The sequence below is a fragment of the Cheilinus undulatus genome, linkage group 9, assembly GCF_018320785.1.
Source record: "Cheilinus undulatus linkage group 9, ASM1832078v1, whole genome shotgun sequence".
Lineage (NCBI taxonomy): Eukaryota > Metazoa > Chordata > Actinopteri > Labriformes > Labridae > Cheilinus > Cheilinus undulatus.
The window spans coordinates 23,828,006-23,848,836 of record NC_054873.1 but is presented as its reverse complement, the minus strand read 5'-3'; the positions used below and the strand labels follow the sequence as shown (position 1 = coordinate 23,848,836).

General features: G+C 39.3%; 1 protein-coding gene across 1 annotated transcript in view; it reads left to right on the top strand.

Annotated features, from left to right (window-relative positions):
* Positions 1-19,898, top strand: part of gnrhr4 (gonadotropin releasing hormone receptor 4) — a 36,303-nt gene extending 16,405 nt beyond the window's left edge. Inside the window, exons 2-3 of the mRNA XM_041795780.1 lie at positions 19,150-19,354; positions 19,441-19,898. Coding sequence (XP_041651714.1) covers positions 19,150-19,354; positions 19,441-19,898 — 663 coding nt within the window. The remainder of the gene's footprint in view (positions 1-19,149; positions 19,355-19,440) is intronic.
* The last annotated feature ends 933 nt before the right edge of the window (positions 19,899-20,831 follow it).

Sequence of the window (20,831 nt, the reverse complement as noted above, 5' to 3'; positions counted from 1 at the left end):
ATTTGAAAGAAAAGTCCCTGTGTAGCTGTATAGTATTTTCTTGACAGATAGAGTATTCCTATAGGAGCCCCTCTTTGATGATCTTCCTCAAGGTTTCAAGGCCAAACTCAATCTGTAAGAGGTTCTGATTATGCGTCCCCTGAAGGCCTGTTCCTGCTGTCACTCATTTACATGCAGAGTTTCTGAAAATTCTCTGACCTGAGGAGTTCAATCTTAAAGTGGAGCCATGAATTTCTGCATGAACCCTTTTAGTCCAGTTTTCATGTGGGTTTTCAGCAGGGGTCCATCATTTGAGGCAGATAAGAAATTAATAAATATGTGAGACATTTCTGCCTGGTTCTTTTTGCAGGAGCAGCAGACGAGACAGAGCAACATTTAACAGAAATAAATTAGAAAACCTGATCAGGTAAATACTTTTAAAAGAACCTGAATTAGCCTCCTCAATGCGCTTCTGTGTCTGAACAGTCCATTACAGAGGTAATAGCACACCGAAGATTGGGCTATATCTTTTATCATATTGCCACTTGTCATATCATCTACAGCTCCCAGACTCTGTCTTGTTACAAACAGGGAATATCAATGATTTCTCAATATTCATGTCACATTTCTCACTGTCTTGTGTGGATTAATATAGATGACTTCTTGAAAATTTTCAGTGATTTCATCAGTTTTGTTTAACCTGATGTCTGATGTCTGGTTGTTTCCTTACTGCTCTGAAACTCATCAGCCACTCATCAAAAAGTCTAATCTGGACCCAAACACTCTTTCTAGCTTTAGACTGATCTCAAAGTTGCCTTTTGTGTCTAAAATTTTAGAGATGGTTGCATATGACCAACTCCAGGCTTACATTAATTCTAACAAAATTGGTGAAAAATTTCAGTCTGGTTTTAAATCGCAGCACAGTACTGAAACCGCCCTTTTAAAAATTTTTAATGATCTGCTTTTAACCATTGACTCTGGGAAGTCTGCTGTTTTATTGCTTTTAGACTTATCATTAGGAGTTTTTCTGTTAATTTAGGACAATACTCCTCCTCTGTGTCTCCCTTAAACTATGGTGTGCCCCAGGGTTCCACATTAGCGCCGGCCCTTTTCGCCCTGTATATGCTTCCCCTGGGTGCTACTTTTAAAAAACACAATGTCTTGTTCCATTGTTTTGCAGATGACATTCAAATATATCTGCCTGTGACTGTGAATGACAGCCAGACCACAATCAAAACTCTGCAAGAGTGTCTCAGTGACGTACAGTCCTGGATGAATACCAACTTCCTGAACTTAAATAAAAACAAGACAGAGATAGTGGTTTTTGGCCAAACTAACCCACTGATTGGACAGGACAGTGTGATTTATCCTCTGTCTTACTGCTGCTCTTCAGTGAGGAATCTTGGGGTGATTGTGGACTCCATGTTCAAACTTGACAAGCATATCAGCGCTGTCATAAAGTCCAGCTTTTTTCAGTTGAGACTGCTAGCAAAAATTAAACCATATCTCCCTCTGGCTGATTTTGAAAGAGCAATTCATGCCTTTGTAACATCACGTCTGGATTATTGTAATTCTTTGTATGTAGGGGTGGACCAGAGCCCCCTGCAGCGTTTACAAAACGTCCAGAATGCTGCAGCTCATCTTCTGACTAAAACAAAGAGACGGGAGAACATCACACCAGTGCTGCGCAACTTGCACTGGCTCCCTATCGCATTTCGGGTGCAATTCAAAATGCTATTGATTGTGTATAAATGTCTGCACTTTATGGGTCCAGTTTATTTGAGGGAGTTACTGCAGCCCTGTACTCCCCCCAGAGCCTTGAGGTCAGCTGACCAGCTCCTACTGGCTGTGCCCAAAGCCAGGCTTAAGACCAGAGGTGACAGAGCCTTTTCAGTGGCAGCACCGAGACTGGGGAACAGTCTGCTATCGTCTGTCAAATCCTCTGAGTCTCTGATCCAGTTTAAGTCTAGACTGAAAACCCGTCTATTCTCCCTGGCGTTTCATACCAGCTAGACAGAATATCTTGGAACTCATGACTTATACTTACTTGTCTGCTTTTATGAATGATATTATGTGTGTGTACTGTATTTTACGGTTTTTGCTGTTCCTTCATGTGAAGCACTTTAGTCAACTGAAGTTGTTTTAAATGTGCTATATAAATAAACTTGAATTGAATTGAGTAGACAAGGATTCAATTGTAGATTTTAGCTAATTGTTTTACACAGTAGGCATCAGGTCCATTTGCTTTGTATCAGCATATGTCCTTAGTCTATTTTATAAACAACAATTTCTGCATTTTCTATACAAAAATGTTTTCACACATTTTGAAATGTTACTCTTTTTAGAATATATCACAAAGTGTTTCTGTGGATGCATGACTCCTATGAAAACTACCAATGTGCTTTAAGCCTTTAATCTCTGTGTAATATCTGAGTGAGGTTGAATAGTCAGCTATCACCAAGACACCCTGATACTGTCAGTCTCTGCCAAAGATCTTTTATTACCTTCAGTGCCCTTAAACAATGATAGGTTTTTTAAAATCCATTTTCATGAAAATTTTCATTGAAACTTTCATTCATTAAAAAAAAAACAAATAGGAATATAATAGAGCCAGGCAATTAATCTAAAAATAATCGAAACCGACATTTAGAGCCTCGAACCGACAAAAACCTGCTATCAATTATTTCATTTTTTCCCCTTGTAATTCTTGTTACTAATAATCTTACAAAGCAGATGGATACACCCATTTCCTTGTTTCTCACTGGTGAATCCATCTTGCAAAGCTCCCATCTGAACCGTTTGGGCCCGGTTAGAAAGTGACAGGACCAATCAGCGACGAGGGGCAGTACTTTCAGGCGCAGCAGAGTTGTGACGTAAACAAGCAGCAGCAAGAGCTGGTGCAGTTGTGGAGGAAGAGATTAGCGTGGATGCTGCTAAAGCGCCAGTTTTATCAGAGCTTGACGACATTTCTTGGTTAAAAGAAGAACAAAGAACAGCAGTGAGTTGTTTTCTTTTTAAAAATGACAAAAGTGGAGTACTTACATGTCTACAGTCTCCATGTTTCACGTTATCCCTTGGGAGCTGTGCATGTGCAGCTCGATAGCCGCTGCGTCACATGTTTTGTTGCTCTGATTGGCCCGTAGAGATGTGACAGACAGAACGTTCACCCAATCACACTCAAGTTTTTTTCAAAGCCTCTGCCTTTTCTCAGATGTTTCCTATTGAAGCTCTCCCAGATGGATGTGTGAAACACATCCATCTGGCGTGTCAGGTTATGCTACTAATGCATCACCTCCTTAAAAACAAACTACTGGCTGTGTAGTCACATGATAGATAGCCAGTTGTTGCAAGGCCTATAGCCTGCTAGAAACCCAAGAGAAGAAGTACTAGTCATGCGCTCATTCCCATCCAGTCCGGTAAAACTCAAAACACAGAGCTGACTGTGCAATGTGAACATAAAGTGATTTTTTACTTTTTATAGAATAGTATAAAAACAATCTATTTGTTGGCAAGAAACACAAGTTGTTTATTTTCTCGAAAAATTTGACTTTTTACAAAGAAGATTTTCATTTCAGCTGATGTGTGTTTTGATTTAAATTGTTTCAATGAATAACCATAAATTGTTAATCTGTATTTGTTACTTTCAGTTATTTGTTTTAAAATTATACTAGTGTTTTCAGAACAAACAGAGTAAGAGGTTGGGGGTGGAATAATCATTCATTAATTGTAATCAGGGTAAGAAGTTCAATTGATCAGAAGTTTAAAACATAAAGCCCTGTCTGCATTAAACGGCTAATCTGACCTGCCAGATAGACTGTTTCAAACATCCATTGCATGAAGATATTTCACAGTTATCTGGGAAAGCTCCCACAGAGAGTGTTTGGGAAGTACAGGACTTTTCAAAACATTTCCAAAGGTAATTGTAGGAACATTCTGTCTGTCGCATTCATGACGGACAAACCAGAGCAACAAGACAAAGTGACACTGTGCGCACGCACTACTATTGAGCTGACGGGCTACTTCTGCCTTAGACTGTTAATGGTGGAGCTTCTCGGTGAACAAAATGGATGCCAAGGCTGGTCAGGGGACATGAAAAAACATCTTCTCTACCAAAATAAATGTGGTCCAATCACGATTAAATTGCTGCTTTCCTACAGCTACATCTGAGCTAACAGCTACTGCAACAGCAGCCACTGGTTACACCAGCAGGCCCCACCCATAACGATCGCAAACCCATACTGAAGAAGACCAGGAGAAAAGCAAAACATCTTTTGTGTCTCGAAAAGCTTTCAGTGTTGCACTCTGCCCTTGTTTTAATAAAGACATGTTCTGCCAAAACTGATGCTGTGGCTAAGTCCGAGCGAATCACTCCTCTAGCAGCCATAATAACTTACCCTTTTCCCGTATTGATCACAAACTCATGTTGAAGCAGGTGGGCAGAAGAGCCTAAACATTTCTCACATCATGAAAAGATTTTAGTGTTTTCTTTATTCTTTATTTCATACAGAAAAAGTTCTTGTAAAACTGATGCTATTTTAAGCTACATCGGAGGAAATCACTGCCATGGAGGCAGCCTTTACAATCGGCTTCAAGTACAACTAAACCCCGCCCATAGTGCAACTCTGTATGGCTCTAGAAGTATAGTCACCAACTCAGTCTGTCAGGAAGGCAGGCAGTCAGGGTAGGGCTGACCCTGGCAGTCAGACAAAAAGGTAACAGCTCAACTGAATTTGGAAATAATGGACTATCAGATATCAGCCAAAAAAAATCTAGACTCAGTTCATGGTCCTGCTGTCATTGTGAAAGAATATGCAGCCACAAGACTGACATTTTCTACGAGCAAACCCATACCAGTGGCAGCGAGAAGCACGTGGATGTACTGCATCACGGCACTCTGTGCTACCGCTCTATTCCCCGTGTGGCCGGCTGGTGGAGTGTTTTCCAGAGAGAACAGCCGTTTTGTTTATCTTCTGCCTTAGTAGAAGCTTTGTTTGAGAGCACAAGAAAAGAAATTTAGCGCCATCTTTAGTTTGAGGTGTCAAAAAGCGGGTGCCTTGGCTGCTGGTGGCATATGACTAGACCTATTGTTTCTTTACTTACCCGGTAAGATAAGATAAGATAAGATAAGATAAGATAAGATATTTCTTTTATAGCCCCACAAGGGGAAATTCAGAAATTTACAACAGCAACAAGTAGTGTAGAAAAAGCAGGCCATTGGTGACAGTAGCACAGTATAAATTGAGGACAAATTAAAGTAGTGTACACAAGAGCATGCAATTAAAGAAAATGAATAAATACAAAATATGGAATAAAAAAACGTCAACTTACAAATTGTAAATAGTATTTACAATCTGTTATGTACAGGTGGGATATATTACATTAGTTCACTTACCTAGTGAGGTGGGGAGTCGAGACCTGAGGGTGCTCTTGGCTCTGGTACAAACGCCTGGCCCACCAGTGGCCGGTTGGGAGTTTGACTGTTGATGTGTAGGAGCAGCAATTGAGGCATGTACTGGTGCTGAGGTCAGTGTTTTGGGGCTTTAGGCTAGGCTGTGGTTGGATTCAGGTATAACAGCCTAGCCTAAAAGTGTCATATGTTGTACACTCTTTGTAAGTATCATACAGTTGTTGAGAAATTGTACCTTTTCACTCTTTAAAACACACTATGAAGTCAAATGGAAATGTTTGGATGTTTCAAGGACCATTTAAAGGGGACATATTTTACCCTTTTAAGACAAGTTTATATTGTTCTTAGAGGTCCCCAAAACATGCCTGTGAAGTTTCTTGCTGAAAAAAGAATAAAATAGGACTTTTTCATGTCTAAAAACCCTTCTGTTCCAGCCATTCTCAGAATGAGCCGTTTCTGTGGCTTTAAATAGTAATGAGCCGTCTGACTCCACCCCTGACCACACACTTCTCAGGAAATGGATGTGGCACTCCTGATGTTACAATGTTACAGACACTTATCCAGAGTTAAGGACCTGACTGGGAATTGAACCATCAAGCTCCCACAACAGAGTCAGCAGGGTAACCCACTGAGCTATCCAGCATCTCAGCTGGCAGCTGAGAGGAGGATCAGGAAACAAGAGTGGAACTTTCTTCCATGCGGGGAGGGCCAACCAAACCTGAGGGTGGTGATAACTCTCCACATGAGATCATGAGGGTAAAATCTTAGAACTTTTCTAAAGCTTGTTTCAGCACACATTTTCTGAAAGGTGGAGAAGGGGGATTTTTCTGGTACTTATGGGATTGTGGACAGACCAGGGGCACATATTTTTGTTAGAAAAGCCTGAAAAAGTGATTTTTGCATAAAATGTCCCCTTTAAATAAGAATCCCACAAATCAGCATGATATATTTCACATTTTTGGATACTTTTTCTACTTAAATGTAAAGAACCACAATGTTTAAATTTTGAGTATTAATATGGCCTGGCCATACCACCTGGGTTTTGTGATGATTAACAGGCAGTCATTATAAAACAAACACAGCAGGACATTCAGGTTTTCAGAAACACATCATTGTACACAGACATTTCTGTAACATTTTAACTTCATTTTTGATTGTTGTTTCTTTCACTTTTCATTGGACTGGAGAGTTTCTACTCAAACACTTTTGTCACTAAATCTCCACACAAAAGAGGGTTTTTTCATTATACTCAAAACTGATTATATTGCAAAAGATCAATAAAAGCTATACGTTCATATGCTGGGAAAGAAGAGGACTGTCTTGCTCATAAAGAAAACTAATTAATGCTTGCACTGGCAGTTAAACTGCTTCTAACTTAAAGAGGCTCAGCTGTTATGGTTTTACAGTCCATTTCCACTGATGTCTTGGAGCCTCAAAGTAACTGCACTAAATGGTTTGATAAACCACAAAAAAGCCAGGGGCGATGCTTCTGCTTTTTCCATTTTCTCAGATCAGTGGCTGCTGGGTTACCTCAAAATTCTGCTCATGTTTTAGCCTTTAAGTTCAACTCTCCCTGGAGATCTGTGGGTCTGCTCTCTGTTTAAACAACATGTCCCCCTATCAGCCACATTGCGAAATTGATTTTACCTATGAACTTGAAAATAAATAAGACACATGGAGTTGATGAACATGAAGCACTTTAGGATAAATGATATATTTGCTGTCACAGTTCTCCTAATTCTGTTTGACTGAGCAGAGCAGCACTTGAATAATTGAGACATCATTGAAGACGTTGTGTTTTTCTGCCAGCTGTTATGAGAACATAATTAGTCATTTAATTACTTTATGTACCTTAAATGAAGGCAAAGCTGCTGTTTGTCCCTTCAGACTGTTTCCTTGTCTAACAGAATTGCAAATACTGGCCTTCAATTTGTCAGAGAATGGATGCCTCATGAGATTGTTTTGCCTGAAAGATTAATGTTTTCTGAGGTGTAGACAGCCTTTGGCTTATTGTGCTCAATAGAAAATAATGCCTGTCAGTCTCTTTTATTGACAAAGGCTTCTGAATCAATAACATGAAACAGCTCTTTTTCCAAAATGACATATCTAGCTGTTGTTGGCGTATTCAGCCAATTGTTTACATCTTGTTTACCTCGTATCTGAAAGTCCTGCAAATTTCAGCAGATGAAAAACATTTAGAATATATCCATACATCTTTAAACAGGGTTCCCACACACTGAAAAAAATATTTTAGACCTGAACTTAACAAAACTTCAACCACTTTCAGCCATTATTTCTGGCGTATTTGATGCCTCTATTCTATCAGTATGCTGTACGGTGATCTTTATCATGATGCATTTTTGAAGGTGTGCTAGGCTGATTCTTAACAGTTTAACTATTAAAAGCATAATAATGCTTTCTGTCTATTTTTAGATAAGGGTGGGCTGCAATTTTTTTTAAGTGGGCAACTGGGTAGCCAAGAGGTCAGAGAACTGGACTAGTATTTAACAATGGTACAGAGTTTATTTAATTTTTATTTAAAATCAGACAGAGGTCTGGAAGACCTCCCCCAGAAAATTTTGAGCATCCAGTGCCTAATTCCTGAATCCTGGAGAGTATCTATGCAAAAAAATGTGGAGAAAATTCAGTTAGCAATACAAAATTATTGATTTTTAATAATAATAAAAAAAGACAATATTTCCTCTGTAAAATTCACCGTCTAACCTGAACCTAAAACTTCAGTTTCATATGAAAGACAAATACCGCAAAAGTTTGGTTTACTAGAACACCTTAAAAAAGACCATCTATAGCTATTGACTTACATTACACAAAGGCGTACATGAAATATTGCAATCTACAGATTTGACCAAAATAAGGGGATTTACTTGTTAATGTGTGGAAATACAGTATGTTACATTTTTTTAACCAGTCCATTTTAAAAGTTTCTAAACCTGATAAATTCTTGACTGTAGCATTCCAACTCATCCACCTCACTCTCTCCCCCTGCATCAGTGGCTGCTGATACAGTATTCAGATGATTTGTTTTTGCCTTTCAATTATTGATGTACTATGTTTATTAATGGGTCTATAACACATGCTATGACACGTCTGGTAGTACACTGGAGACTTAATATACTGCCCTTGTTAATGTAATGTTTGTTAACGTAATATTGATATGAACACCTGACTACAGAGAGGCCTCTTTCTCCCTTTTCCCCCCCTGAACCAGAAGAAATAAATATACAAAAGTGCCTTAAATACAGTATGTGCAAGAAACGGCTGAAAGAATAGCATTATGTAATTTCTGATCATATTTATAGGGTAACCAAAATTGAATGAAACCTGTCAGATGAACCCAAACATCTCAGTTAATTAGTGCTTTGCAAAAAGAATGAAGAAAGAAAATCTCTGTATACCATTAATATTTGTAAGGAAAAAATGTGTCTCAGCTTTATTTCATGTGATGGGTGCCATGTGCCAGCAGAACAAGGCAAATCCAGACTTTGAAATGATGCATGTAGTTGAAATAGAGTGGATAAATAAGTTACCTGAAATTAATATTATCAAAAGTGAGCACAAAAAAATGATGTTAAAATTTGATAGACTACAGGGCACAGATGCTTAGCAGTTAGGCTGCCCCACGTGTACGTGGGCAGTCCAGGTTCAAGTCTGGCCTTCTGCTACTTTCCCACATCTCTCTTTCACACTTTCATCCCCGTTTCTGACTCTATCCAATGTCCTCCTCTCTAAATAAAGACATAAAAAGCCAAAAAATATTTATCCTTAAAAAATAAGATAAACTATGGATTTAAGGACTTCAGGTTGGGTGAGCATGTGAGCGCAACGTAGTCTCTGCCTCTTGCAACTTAAGATTAAAAACCCACACTTTTTGACACCCTAAACCATCTTAAGTGGCCAGAAATACTTAATTATCTTGAAAATACACAATAATGAACTCAAGAATGCAGAGGTTGCCGTCGGGAAAGACCAAGACTGGCACGCCAACAGTTTGTGCTAACTCTAACTTAACTAGCATAGCTAGCCTACTTGAAAGCCACAGAGCTAGCATCTCGGTGGGCTTTAAGAACTCTTCCTTCTACTCTCACGCTCACCGTTCCTTTTCCAGGATAGACTTTTTCCTTATCAATAAAAAGCTTGTTCCAGCAATTGTTTTGATGCAATATTCACCTATAACTGTTTCTGATCGCTCAACCGTAATTATTTGCTTCAACCTGAAACCTAAACAGTTTAAGTTTTGGTGGCTAGACCCTCTATCATTAGCTGAGGAAAATTTTATAAATACATTTCAGACTCAATCACACTCTTTTGCGAGACTAATAAGAATGATGAAACCTCTCCATCTTTGTTATGGGAAACTGTAAAGGTTTTTTATCAGAGGTAGAATTATTTTTTATACATCACATGCAAACAAACAGCGTAGGGTCCGTAGGGAGGAGCTGGAAAAGTCTATCGCTAGCATAGACAGAGCATTGCCTGTAAATCATACAGCTGACCTGTATATTCAAACAGAGCTTGATCTCCTCCTTACTACAGAAGCTGAGTAACTTTTTCTGCAGTCTCGTGGCTTCATATATGAACACAGAGACAAAGCTGGACGATTCTTTGAGCACATCAGCTCAAAGCTAAACAGGCATCCAAACAAATAACACAAATTCAGGATGAATCAGGATCCATGACTTCTGACCCAAATAAAATAATGAAGCTTTTAAATTGTTTTATTCTTGACCTCACAAATCCGAGTCTCCTGACAACAAAACTCAACTCAATGCCTTCTTTGAGAAACTTGATGTGCCTAAGGTGTTACCCGTGGATAGTCAGTCACTGGATGCCCCTTTAACGCTCATGGAAGTTAAGGAGGTGATAAACTCAATGAATAGTGGCAAGATACCAGGCCCAGATGGGTATCCGGAAGAATTTTTTAAATGCTTCTCAAACCAGCTAGCACCATTACTTCTGGATATGTTTAATTATTCTTACCATAGTGGCTCTCTACCAGCCACCCTTGCACAGGCCTGTATTTCTCTCATCCATAGAGAAGACAAGGATCCTCTAAACTGTGCATCTTACCGTCAGATCTCACTCCTCCCTGTGGATGTTAAAATATTTGCAAAACTCTTAGCGTGTCGTTTGGAGCCTGTCATGCACTCAATCATTTCAGAGGATCAGACAGGATTCAACAGACAGGGATAACCTTGCAAAGCAGATGGATATGCCCGTTTCCTTGTTTCTCACTGGTGAATCCATCTTGCAAAGCTCCCATCTGAACCGTTTGGGCCCGGTTAGGAAGTGACAGGACCAATCAGCAACGAGGGGCAGTACTTTCAGGCTCAGCAGAGTCGTGATGTAAACAAGCAGCAGCAAGAGCTGGTGCAGTTATGGAGGAAGAGATTAGCGTGGCTGCTGCTAAAGTGCCAGTTTTATCAGAACTTGACAACATTTATTTGTTAAAAGAAGAACAAAGAACAGCAGTGAGTTGTTTTCTTTTCAAAAATGACAAAAGTTGAGTACTGACATGTCTATAGTCAGCATGTTTTGCGTTATTCCTCAGTAGCTGTGCATGCACAGCTCAATAGCGGCTACGTCACATGTTTTGTTGCTCTGATTGGCCTGTAGAGATGTGACAGACAGAACGTTCACCCAATCACCCTCCAAGTTTTTTTCCACACTCCTGCATCCCCTACCAATCCGGAGGTCTTAATATCACTTGACGCCAAGAATGCTTTTGACAGGTTGGAGTGGGGCTACTTTTTCTCCTCCTTGCGACAGTTTTTTATTTCCTGGGTTAGATTGTTATACTCCTCTCTGCATGCATCAGTATGCACAAATAAACAGCGCTCCAAACCCTTTCCTCTTCATCGCGGTACTCACCGGGGGTGCCTGCTCCACATCTGTCCCTTTTCAGTGCCTTCTGATTTTTCTTTCGAAATCATTTTTAAATCCTTAAACGCCATGATTTCCACTTTTATTTGGGCAGGAAAGCATGCAAGAGCAAATAAAGCTCTCTTTTAGAGAAATATATCAAGAGGCGGACTAGGGTTACCTAACCTCTTGGGCTACTACTGGATGGCAAATGTACAAAAAATTCCACTTTGGTTTATTTCTCCACAAGACAGTGGGCACCTGACTGAAGCAAGCTCTTGCTCCTCTTCACTTCAAGCTTTGGTGTGTAGTACTTTACCTCTCTCTATTTCGACCTTTACAGTTAATTCTATCATTAAAAACACACTAAAGATTTGGATGCAAATTAGATGCCACTTTGGATGCCTGGCTCTCCCCCACGCAACCCCCCTATGTAATAATCATCTGTTTGTTCCAGCCAAGATTGACTCACATTTTTCCACCTTAGCAAACCTTAGGGCTTAAATCTATGGGAGACCTGTATGTAGATGGGCTGTTTGCTAGCTTCAATCAGTTAGGCTCTGCTTTTTGACTTACAGAGCTCAGATTTCTTTTGGTATTTTCAGCGTTGTGACTTTTCTAGGACCCACTCCTCTTTACCTGATAATGTTCATGCTTTTGCATCTTTAATTGCTCAGAGAAGGATTTTACTCTTGTGGAAATCTTCTCAGCCATCTTCTTTCAAACTGTGGCTGCATGACATTCTATTCCTACTAAAACTTGAGAAAATTAAGTTCAGTCTCAGAGGTTGCCCAAAGAAATTTCATTCTCACTGGAAGCCACTGCTCAATTATTTCAATTGATTACCTCTCAGTGACGTATCCTCTTAGTTACCCAACATAGTCCAGTTAATATTTAAGTTCCGCCACATCCGCTTTCTGCCCTTAGTAGAAAACTGTTTCGCTTCTAGTCTTTTACCCTGACACCCACGTGTTTCCACACAGGTTTAGCAATTTGGCATGAATGTGAGCAGCTTCTACACATCAATTGATATACTGAGTGGAGTGTGTACGTGCGTATACATCTGTGTATGGGCATGCATATACATGCAGAATACTCTGCAAGGACTTTTGTTTGTTTGGTTTTGTAATTGGTGACTGTCTATTTTATTCATTATATTATTTATTTTGTTATTATTATTTGATTTGATTTATTTGATTAATTTATTTAGTTTATTTATTTATTATTATTATTATTATATTTTTTTTCTTTGGTATGTATATATGTATGTAGGTATGTATGTAGTATGTGTAATGCAGGAGGTCCATGTGATGGCTTGAAAGGTCTTTCCATTGTTCAGGGATGTTCACAATTTGGGGGAGGGACAAGGACAAGAAAAAAAAGGAAATGGACACTGGACATTGTTATTGTTCAGTGTATACTGTTTTTGACCCAATAAAATATATTATAATAAAAAAAACAACGACAATAAGATAAACTATTAAGTTAAGTTGGTGCACTTGCATTTTGAGTTTGACATACTCCTTAACAAATGTTGTAAAGTCACTTAAAGTAGCGCAAGTAACAAGTATATATTTTTTCAAGTGAAATACATTTATGTTAGGCCTGTGTTGCTAAACCCTATGAATCATAGTTTTGAGTGTAACCCTGCATGCATTTAACAGTATGTTCTCAGCCCCCTAGTCTGCCTATGCTGCACTAGAGGTTGCAAGCACACCCACATACTGTGCTCTTTTTGTTGTGACTTCAAGCATCCATCATTCAAGGAATAAAATTAGCAACTGTCACTTGCAAACTCAGGCTAAAAGTCAGATAAAGCAGGAGAAGAAGTATTAAAAATCTCTTAGAAAGGCTTTACTCATGCTTACATCTGTTCCTCTTAGTTCCTCTTTTGGGAAATGCAAGGAAAAGGTTGCTAAGATGTACATTTTTCAAACAAAGCTGTCGCCTTTATTTAGCATTGTTCTACAGAGGCAGAAGTCACTTATGATGCATGTGTCTCCATTGCATATTAATGTGGCAATGTCATCTAAATAAAAGTTTCAAACTCTAGAACTTGATTTGTCATGACTGTTGTTTCAATTACATTGATTACCAAAGAGACAAACAATTTAATATGAGGCACTATCAGCTATAATTGTCTTAAAACTATGCAATAATGTGCATTTGGAAGTCTATAGGTACACCAGTTGTGTCCTTCAGGGTGGATATAATGGTCATAACTATTACAATGATTACCTTTACAGTGCAGCTTCAAGTAGAAATATGAGTAAAAGTCAATTAAAATGCAAAAATGTAATTGAAAGCCCAAAAGGGGCAGGCGTATTTTCTGTAGTAATAGCATGTGCTTCACAACTAGAGGATAGGGACCCAGGAGCCATTTTCAGTGGGTCACAGACTAGTATGTGGAAAGAAAATGTATGTAGAAGTCAAAGAAGGGATTTTAAACATACATTTTGTGTCCAGTCTTTTTTGTTTTTTATTGCACTATTAAATGATTAAAAATATAAGACTTTAGAGTTGTGATTTTAAGAATTTGGTGGTGGGCTCGGACGCTAGACCAGTTGAGAACCACTGCTGTGACTGATACAATACCCGTTAATTTTACACTTGACAGCACTAAAGATACCAAATTTTAGAAGAAACAGATTTGCATTTCACCCAAAGATGCCATGAGTTGGGAGACAGAGAGACAGTGCACGGCTTTAAACAATCAAATGAGAGCCAGTGTCAGTGTCCTGTTCTTATACCAGAACAGTGATATGAGGACTAAGATGTCAATTTCTTAATTTTTCACAAAAGTTACACTCTAATGAGGTTAGGAACACCTTGACAATGCTGCACAGACATGACTTTTTTTGTTTGTTTGTTTTTGACTGATGCTGAAGATGACAGTTCTGCCTGCTAAATACCTTTTCCCACTCCACCCTCCATCACAGCCTCCATCCCCCCTTACTGTTTAATTCACCAGTTGGCAAATACAACCCCATTTCCCTAAAAGTTGGCGTGCTGTATAAAATATAAATAAAACAGAATTCAATGATTTGCAAATCTCATAAATGTGAGAGAGATCAAACTGTGCATTCAATCAGTGCGAGGTGTGTGATTGCCCCTGATTGGGGCCAGTTTGAGCACTCTGTGCGAACTCATTTTCTCACCTTCAGATGTAAAACGAGCTTCCCTGTTTTCCTGTAGTTTTCTTGAATGATAGTGTGCCCTAGCACTTCTTGATCCTCCCAGTGTGTTTTTTCCTGATTTCACTAGTTCCTTAAAGATTGTAGTGGGTTGATGATGGATTTCCTTGTCCTGCCTTTTTTTGGTTCTCTGATTACATTTGTCTGGTGGCCATTGTGTTTCAGAGCATTTCCTCAGACTCTCCATAAATTTAAGTTTCTAGTCAGCTGCTTAGCTGCAGTGGTTTAGAGGTTGTTTTTTTCTCAGTGCTGTTCTGAACAGGAGCTTTTGGTTTATGAATTTTCCAATTTTTTATCTAGTTTGCTCCCCTTTTCCCATGAACTGTTTGAGATTCCTGTGGTTATCCGGTAACTTTAAGACACCCAGGTCTGCAGTTTGTCCCACTTCCCACTCTCTGATAATAAACCTATATTTTATTTCCAATAGAAAATCATGTTGAATTTGATGGCAGTAACAAAACTCTGGGATGCTATACAATGGTATACATGGCCCTGTCCCAACTTTTTTTAAATGTCATCAAATTCAAAATGAGCTAGTATTTTTTTCTGAAAAGTTAAACTGTCTCAGTTTCAACATCTGACATGTTGTTGACGTTCTACAGTGAATAAAATTAATAAATTTACACAGCAGCCCAACCTTTTTAGGAATTGGGGTTGTACATTGTATTAAGTCCCTTTAGTATCTCTTATACCCCTTTCCCACTGGCCGAGAAACCCGTTTAAACACGCTAACAATCGGCTCCTGTCGGCAGTGGGAAAGGCTCTAATCAGCATTCAGACCGCGTCGACTGACTCTGCAATGGACACGGGTTTTTATCGGCTCGCCTCTGATTGGCTCCAGTTGGAACGTCACACCCCGGTGAACGCAGGACGTGCCTATGTTATAATATCATGCCCGTAACTTGGGGCAACAAAAAGACACCAGCAGCTGAGGGATGAGCATTTTTGTTTTTTGGACTCAGCATGCGAGATTTATATTTGCAAGATCAGAGAGCTTCTACTGATCCGTGGAGAAGAGGTGATTCGGCGCCAGGTCACAGGGACTGTGCGAGACACAAATACAACAACATAGCTAAAATGTTGAGTGAGTGTGGCAAGGACTCTCACTCTCACTCACTTTAAAGAGATTTATCTAAGTAAGAGCACAAAAAATTTGTCTCTAAAAGAGGGAAAGTACTGCACATTCACTGTTTATGTGTTTTGTTGTCGTCATGATCACGCCTTTATTTCATATGCGGGTGCATGAGAGTGATTAGTCCTCCTTGTCATCAGCATGGTGCAGCTGTGTAATTTCACGGCACATATGAACACTAAAATCCTTTGCTAGATCAGTCTTGCTATAATGAAGATATCTGCTGAGAAAAATATTTTTTTCCTTGGACAGATTTAGTGCAGACAGCATTTAATTTCTTCTGCCTATCTCATAAAGCACAGTGCGTCCTGTCTGTGTGCAGCTGGAAAGAAAGCCTTTTCAGACAAAATAATCTATTAACCTTTCATTCTTTTTTATATTACTTTCCTGTTGTGATCTCATAGATCCTTTTTTTTGTTGTTGTTGTTATTGCACAGAACCTTTATTCTGTCTGCTGCGCATTTAGCCTGATGTGCTGGAGGAGGCAGGAGTTTAAAGGCAGAAGTTTCGCAGCGCGGCAGTGCAGTTTAACGGTGCATATAAACACAAAAATGCCCATGTCACAATGAACATATCCCCTGAAATTTTTTTTTCCCCAAGGACAGATTTAGCTCATTCAGCCTGTTAAAATCTTATGTATTAGTTCATAAAGCGCCGTGCGTCCTGTCCGTGCACAGCTGGAAAGAGAGATCCTTTTAAAACAATATAATCTATTAACCTTTCATTTATTTATTTATTGCATTATTTGCCTCTTGGAAATGATCACATTGATCCTCTTTTTGTTTGTTACTACACAAAAACCAACGTGATGACATCAGCTTGACGCACCAGAGTAAAAAAAAACAGCCACGCAGCTCGTCTGCAGGCGATCAGACCCGGGTCTGCTGGTAATGGGAAAGGAGTCACTTGCCGATTATTAGCAGGTTTACCCGTGTATAAAAAACCCACTTTTACATGCTAATTTTAGTGGGAAAGCGGTACTAGAGATCCATGTGGTAATGCAAGTGCATGGTTGCCAGGTCTGTGCAACAAAACCAGCCCAATGGCCGAAAAAAACTAGCCCAAAACCTAGAACTAGGTAAATAGAGTAGTTCGTTCTGCTACAGAAATTAAATACTCATACACAAGACATAAAAACATGGGTCTGCTCAACCTGCAGACAAAAACATCGGCAGTATGTTAAAAGTAGTCCAATTCCGTGGGAAAACCACGGACCTGGCAACCCTGTGCAAGTGTCTGTTACAGATAGAGAGCAGAGGAGAGAGACAGTGATGTCATTTGGTCTCTAACAGAACACTACCACCTGCTGACTGATGATAGTTTCAAAGCCCTGCACAAACACTGACACCCATAAAATGACCTGAATAAGAAAATATAGAAATTACAGACAGAACAGAATCCCTGCAGACATTTACACTGGTTTATTAATGATAGTTCAAAGTAAATATTTGATTTTAGGTAGGCCCTATAAACCTTTGGAAAACATTATTTATTTTGCCTTTAATTACCATAAGCAGTATTTTTTATTTGGTATTTGTTCATTTTTAACCTTTCTTATGTACAGGATAAAATTTTTTATACAACTAAATTGACCAGTTTTGGGTGTCCAGGGACCAAGGGCACCAGTCGATCGTAAGCTGGTTGGGCGTAATGTTGCATCAAACTTAGAAGTTACAACTAGCTAAAAGTTATACCCTGACAAGCACACTTCTAGACAATCAAAACACTAAGGCAGATAGAGGAGCGAAAAATGTCCTCTTCTTTACCTCATTATATTTGTCTTCTTTAAATATAAATATTTGTCTGTTGCCAGTGCTGAGTTGTTTTTTGTCTTTAATCTGGTATTTTGTAGCCTGGTAAGAGAGGAGACAGGCAGCAGACATCCTTACATGTCCATGTGATTGTAAATGCTTTTTGAATAAAAAAGAGTAGCACAATGGATGAAACAGTGAAAAAAATGGCACCTACCCCCTGGCTGAGCGTAAAGGGTGCTGTTATGCACAGACCGGAGGAGAGGAAGACAGAAACTTCATTTTATCTTCCACTCCAATGTATCACAGTTTATCAGAGGGCAGAAGAAAACACCACAGAGACTTTCACGGCACCAATGTGTTTCTTAGAATCTGCATAATTTATTCAGAAAATCAAGTCACTCCTGATGTGCATAGAAAGGCGTGTCAAAATTTGCCTCTGAATTATTAACATCATCTGGCCTTTTCATTTGCCTTAATATGTAAAGACCTTTAGACAACAACTTCATCGTCATAGGCAGGAAAGGGGAAGATACTATGCAATGCTGCGATCTATGGCAGCGTAGATTCGGTACAGAACGTGAGTGGTGTGATTAGTGGAAGCACCACTCACAAAGTATTGCGAACCTTCAAATCCTGTTGATGCAGTTTCTTTGTCTTTAGGTGGCACATGTGGGGTTTTCTTTTTCAGCCGAACACTAATATTGTCTAGATTTGTTTCACACATCCATCTGGAAGACCTTCGATAGAACATGTTTGGGAAAAGGGCAGAGCCTTTGAAAAACACTTTGAGTGTGATTGGATGAACGCTCTGTCTGTCACATCTCTACAGGCCAATCAGAGCAACAAAACACGTGACGTAGCTGTTACCGAGGTGCGCCACTACCGAGCAATAAATTCAATAGAGAACTGCATAACGTGAACCATGGCAACTATAGACATGTCAGTACATGACTTTTGTCGTTTTTAAAAAGAAAACAACTCACTGCTGTTCTTTGTTCTTCTTTTAACAAAGAAATGTCGTCAAGTTCTGATAAACTGGTGCTTTAGCAGCATACACGCTAATGTCTTTCGCCATAACGGAACCGGCCTCTTGTTGCTGCTTGCTTACGTCACAACTCTGCTGCACCTGAAAGTGCTGCCCCTAGCTGCTGATTGGTTCTGTCACTTTCTAACCGGGCCCAAACGGTTCAGACGGGAGCTTTGCAAGATGGATTTGCCAGTGAGAAACAAGGAAACAGGCGTATCCATCTGCTTTGCAAGGTTATAATTCATGTACACTGAAAGCAAATTTTTTCATAGTAGTTAAATTTCAGATTGACTGGGTAAAGTAATAAAGGCTGACCATGAGATTTTAAAACCTTGACCTTTTGTGTGACCATTACCTTTGACCTCCAAAATATTATCAGTTTATTCTTGAATGAGAGTTAACATACAGTATGTGTGAACACTGAGGAAAATCCATACAAGTATTCTTGAGATATCACATTAACAACTAAGGGATGCACATAGGAAGCATGACCTTGACCTTTGACCTCCTAAAAGTAATCAGTTCACCCTTGGGTCAGGGTGAAAATTTGAGCAAAGTTTGATGAAAATCCCTCAAAAGTTTGTAAAGAGGCATCATGTAGATTATCCAATCTAGAGTGCTACTATTGTGCTGTTTCCACAGCACCCTGAAGGATCCTTTAAATTATTTTTAATCAATATTGTAATTCTGATTTCTGCAAACAGGATGGAGCATCTTAAGTCTATCTTGACGATTTAGAATCATCCCTAATGAACTCTTTCTGTCTTTCAATGCAGATGTTTATATTTCACAGCGTCACCATCACAGTCCCGGAGAACTTCACCCAGTGTACCACCCATGGCAGTTTTGTCCAGCATTGGCAGGAGACTCTCTACAACATGTTTACCTTTGTGTGCCTCTTCCTTCTGCCTTTGGTCATCATGATTTTTTGTTACACGAGAATTCTCATTGAGATTTCAAGCCGTGTGGCCCGACACAGTTGTAAGTGTGATGTTTTCAAAAAGATGCTGGGGTGAAAATGCATGTTCTCAGACCCAAGGGGTAGTAAGTGTTTTTCTCTCTTTCAGTGGCATCTAGAGATGTGCACCTGCGTCGCTCCCACAACAACATCCCTAAAGCTCGAATGAGGACTCTCAAGATGAGCATCATCATCGTGACATCATTCATCATCTGTTGGACCCCATACTATCTACTGGGGCTGTGGTATTGGTTGTTTCCTGAAAAAATGGAGGAGACAGTCTCACATTCATTGACTCATATGCTGTTTATCTTTGGCCTCTTCAATGCCTGTCTTGATCCCATCACTTATGGTTTGTTCACCATTCATCTCCGCCAGGGTCTGAATAGGTGCTGTCGAAATGCAAACACACGGACTGATTTAGAAAACAACACCTGTCTTCAGATGACCCGTCTCTCGTCTCGCCAGCAGACTGCCTCAGGTGAGCTCAATTCAGACAGAGAGGAACAAAATGACAACAGCACAAAAAGTTGTTCAAGGCCGATCATCCCAATAAGCAAGATGTAACAGCTAGAGGCGTTTAAATGAAAGAGATTTTCCTGCCAATCAGTGTTGATATCACTTTCTAGAGATGAGAGCTCAATGATTATGCTTTGAAACGCTGAAGCTCAACAAAAATTAAATGTTTTTACATCAGTCATCTTTTCAATGCTGTTTCACTGATGTAATTGACACTGTGTTGTTGTTCAGACATGGTTTGTCCATCCCTCCATTTGCCACACATAATATCTCGGATTTCTCTGATCAGAATTCCCATGTCCAACACCAGAAGAGTGGGTTTAGAAAAGACAGACTGGCAGATTGAAAAACAGTTGCACCCTGTTGTTTACCTAAAACAAACACAGTTACGCACATTCAACACAGTGACACAACTAATGAATTCCAGCATGTACATACAACTATCTCCTTTGTTATTTCATGTGCTAAAAAACAGGGAAAATGGGGGCAAATGATTAAAGATAAAACATTAGCTGTGGGAGTAAAGAATGTTTGAATAAATGCTATGAAGGTTTCAGGGAGAATAACAGGTCTGGTTACTGCTATGTAACCTTTTTGTTTTTGTGTGATTTTTGCAAAACAATTCTCAATTTTACCACAACACTTTGAAATTGCTTTAATTTATCTGTGGTTTATGTGTGCAATGTGCAAGACTGTGGTTTTGTTTCATGACAAAAATGAATGTTATGATATTACTCTTTATTGACCATAATGGCCTTTTGCATAACTCTTATAGTACCATGTATTGAACGTACATGTGCAGCATGTTGTTGATGTGTTATTGACTGTATAATTTGTCCAGAATCAATTCTGTCTTCTCTATGTTGCTCAAAAGTCACGTTGAAGTAAATATCCCTGATAAATTGTGTTAAGTATTATTTTGTGAACTGTGTTGCTTTTGTGATGAGCCTAATTTATATTTATCTGTGATGGACAAGAGTT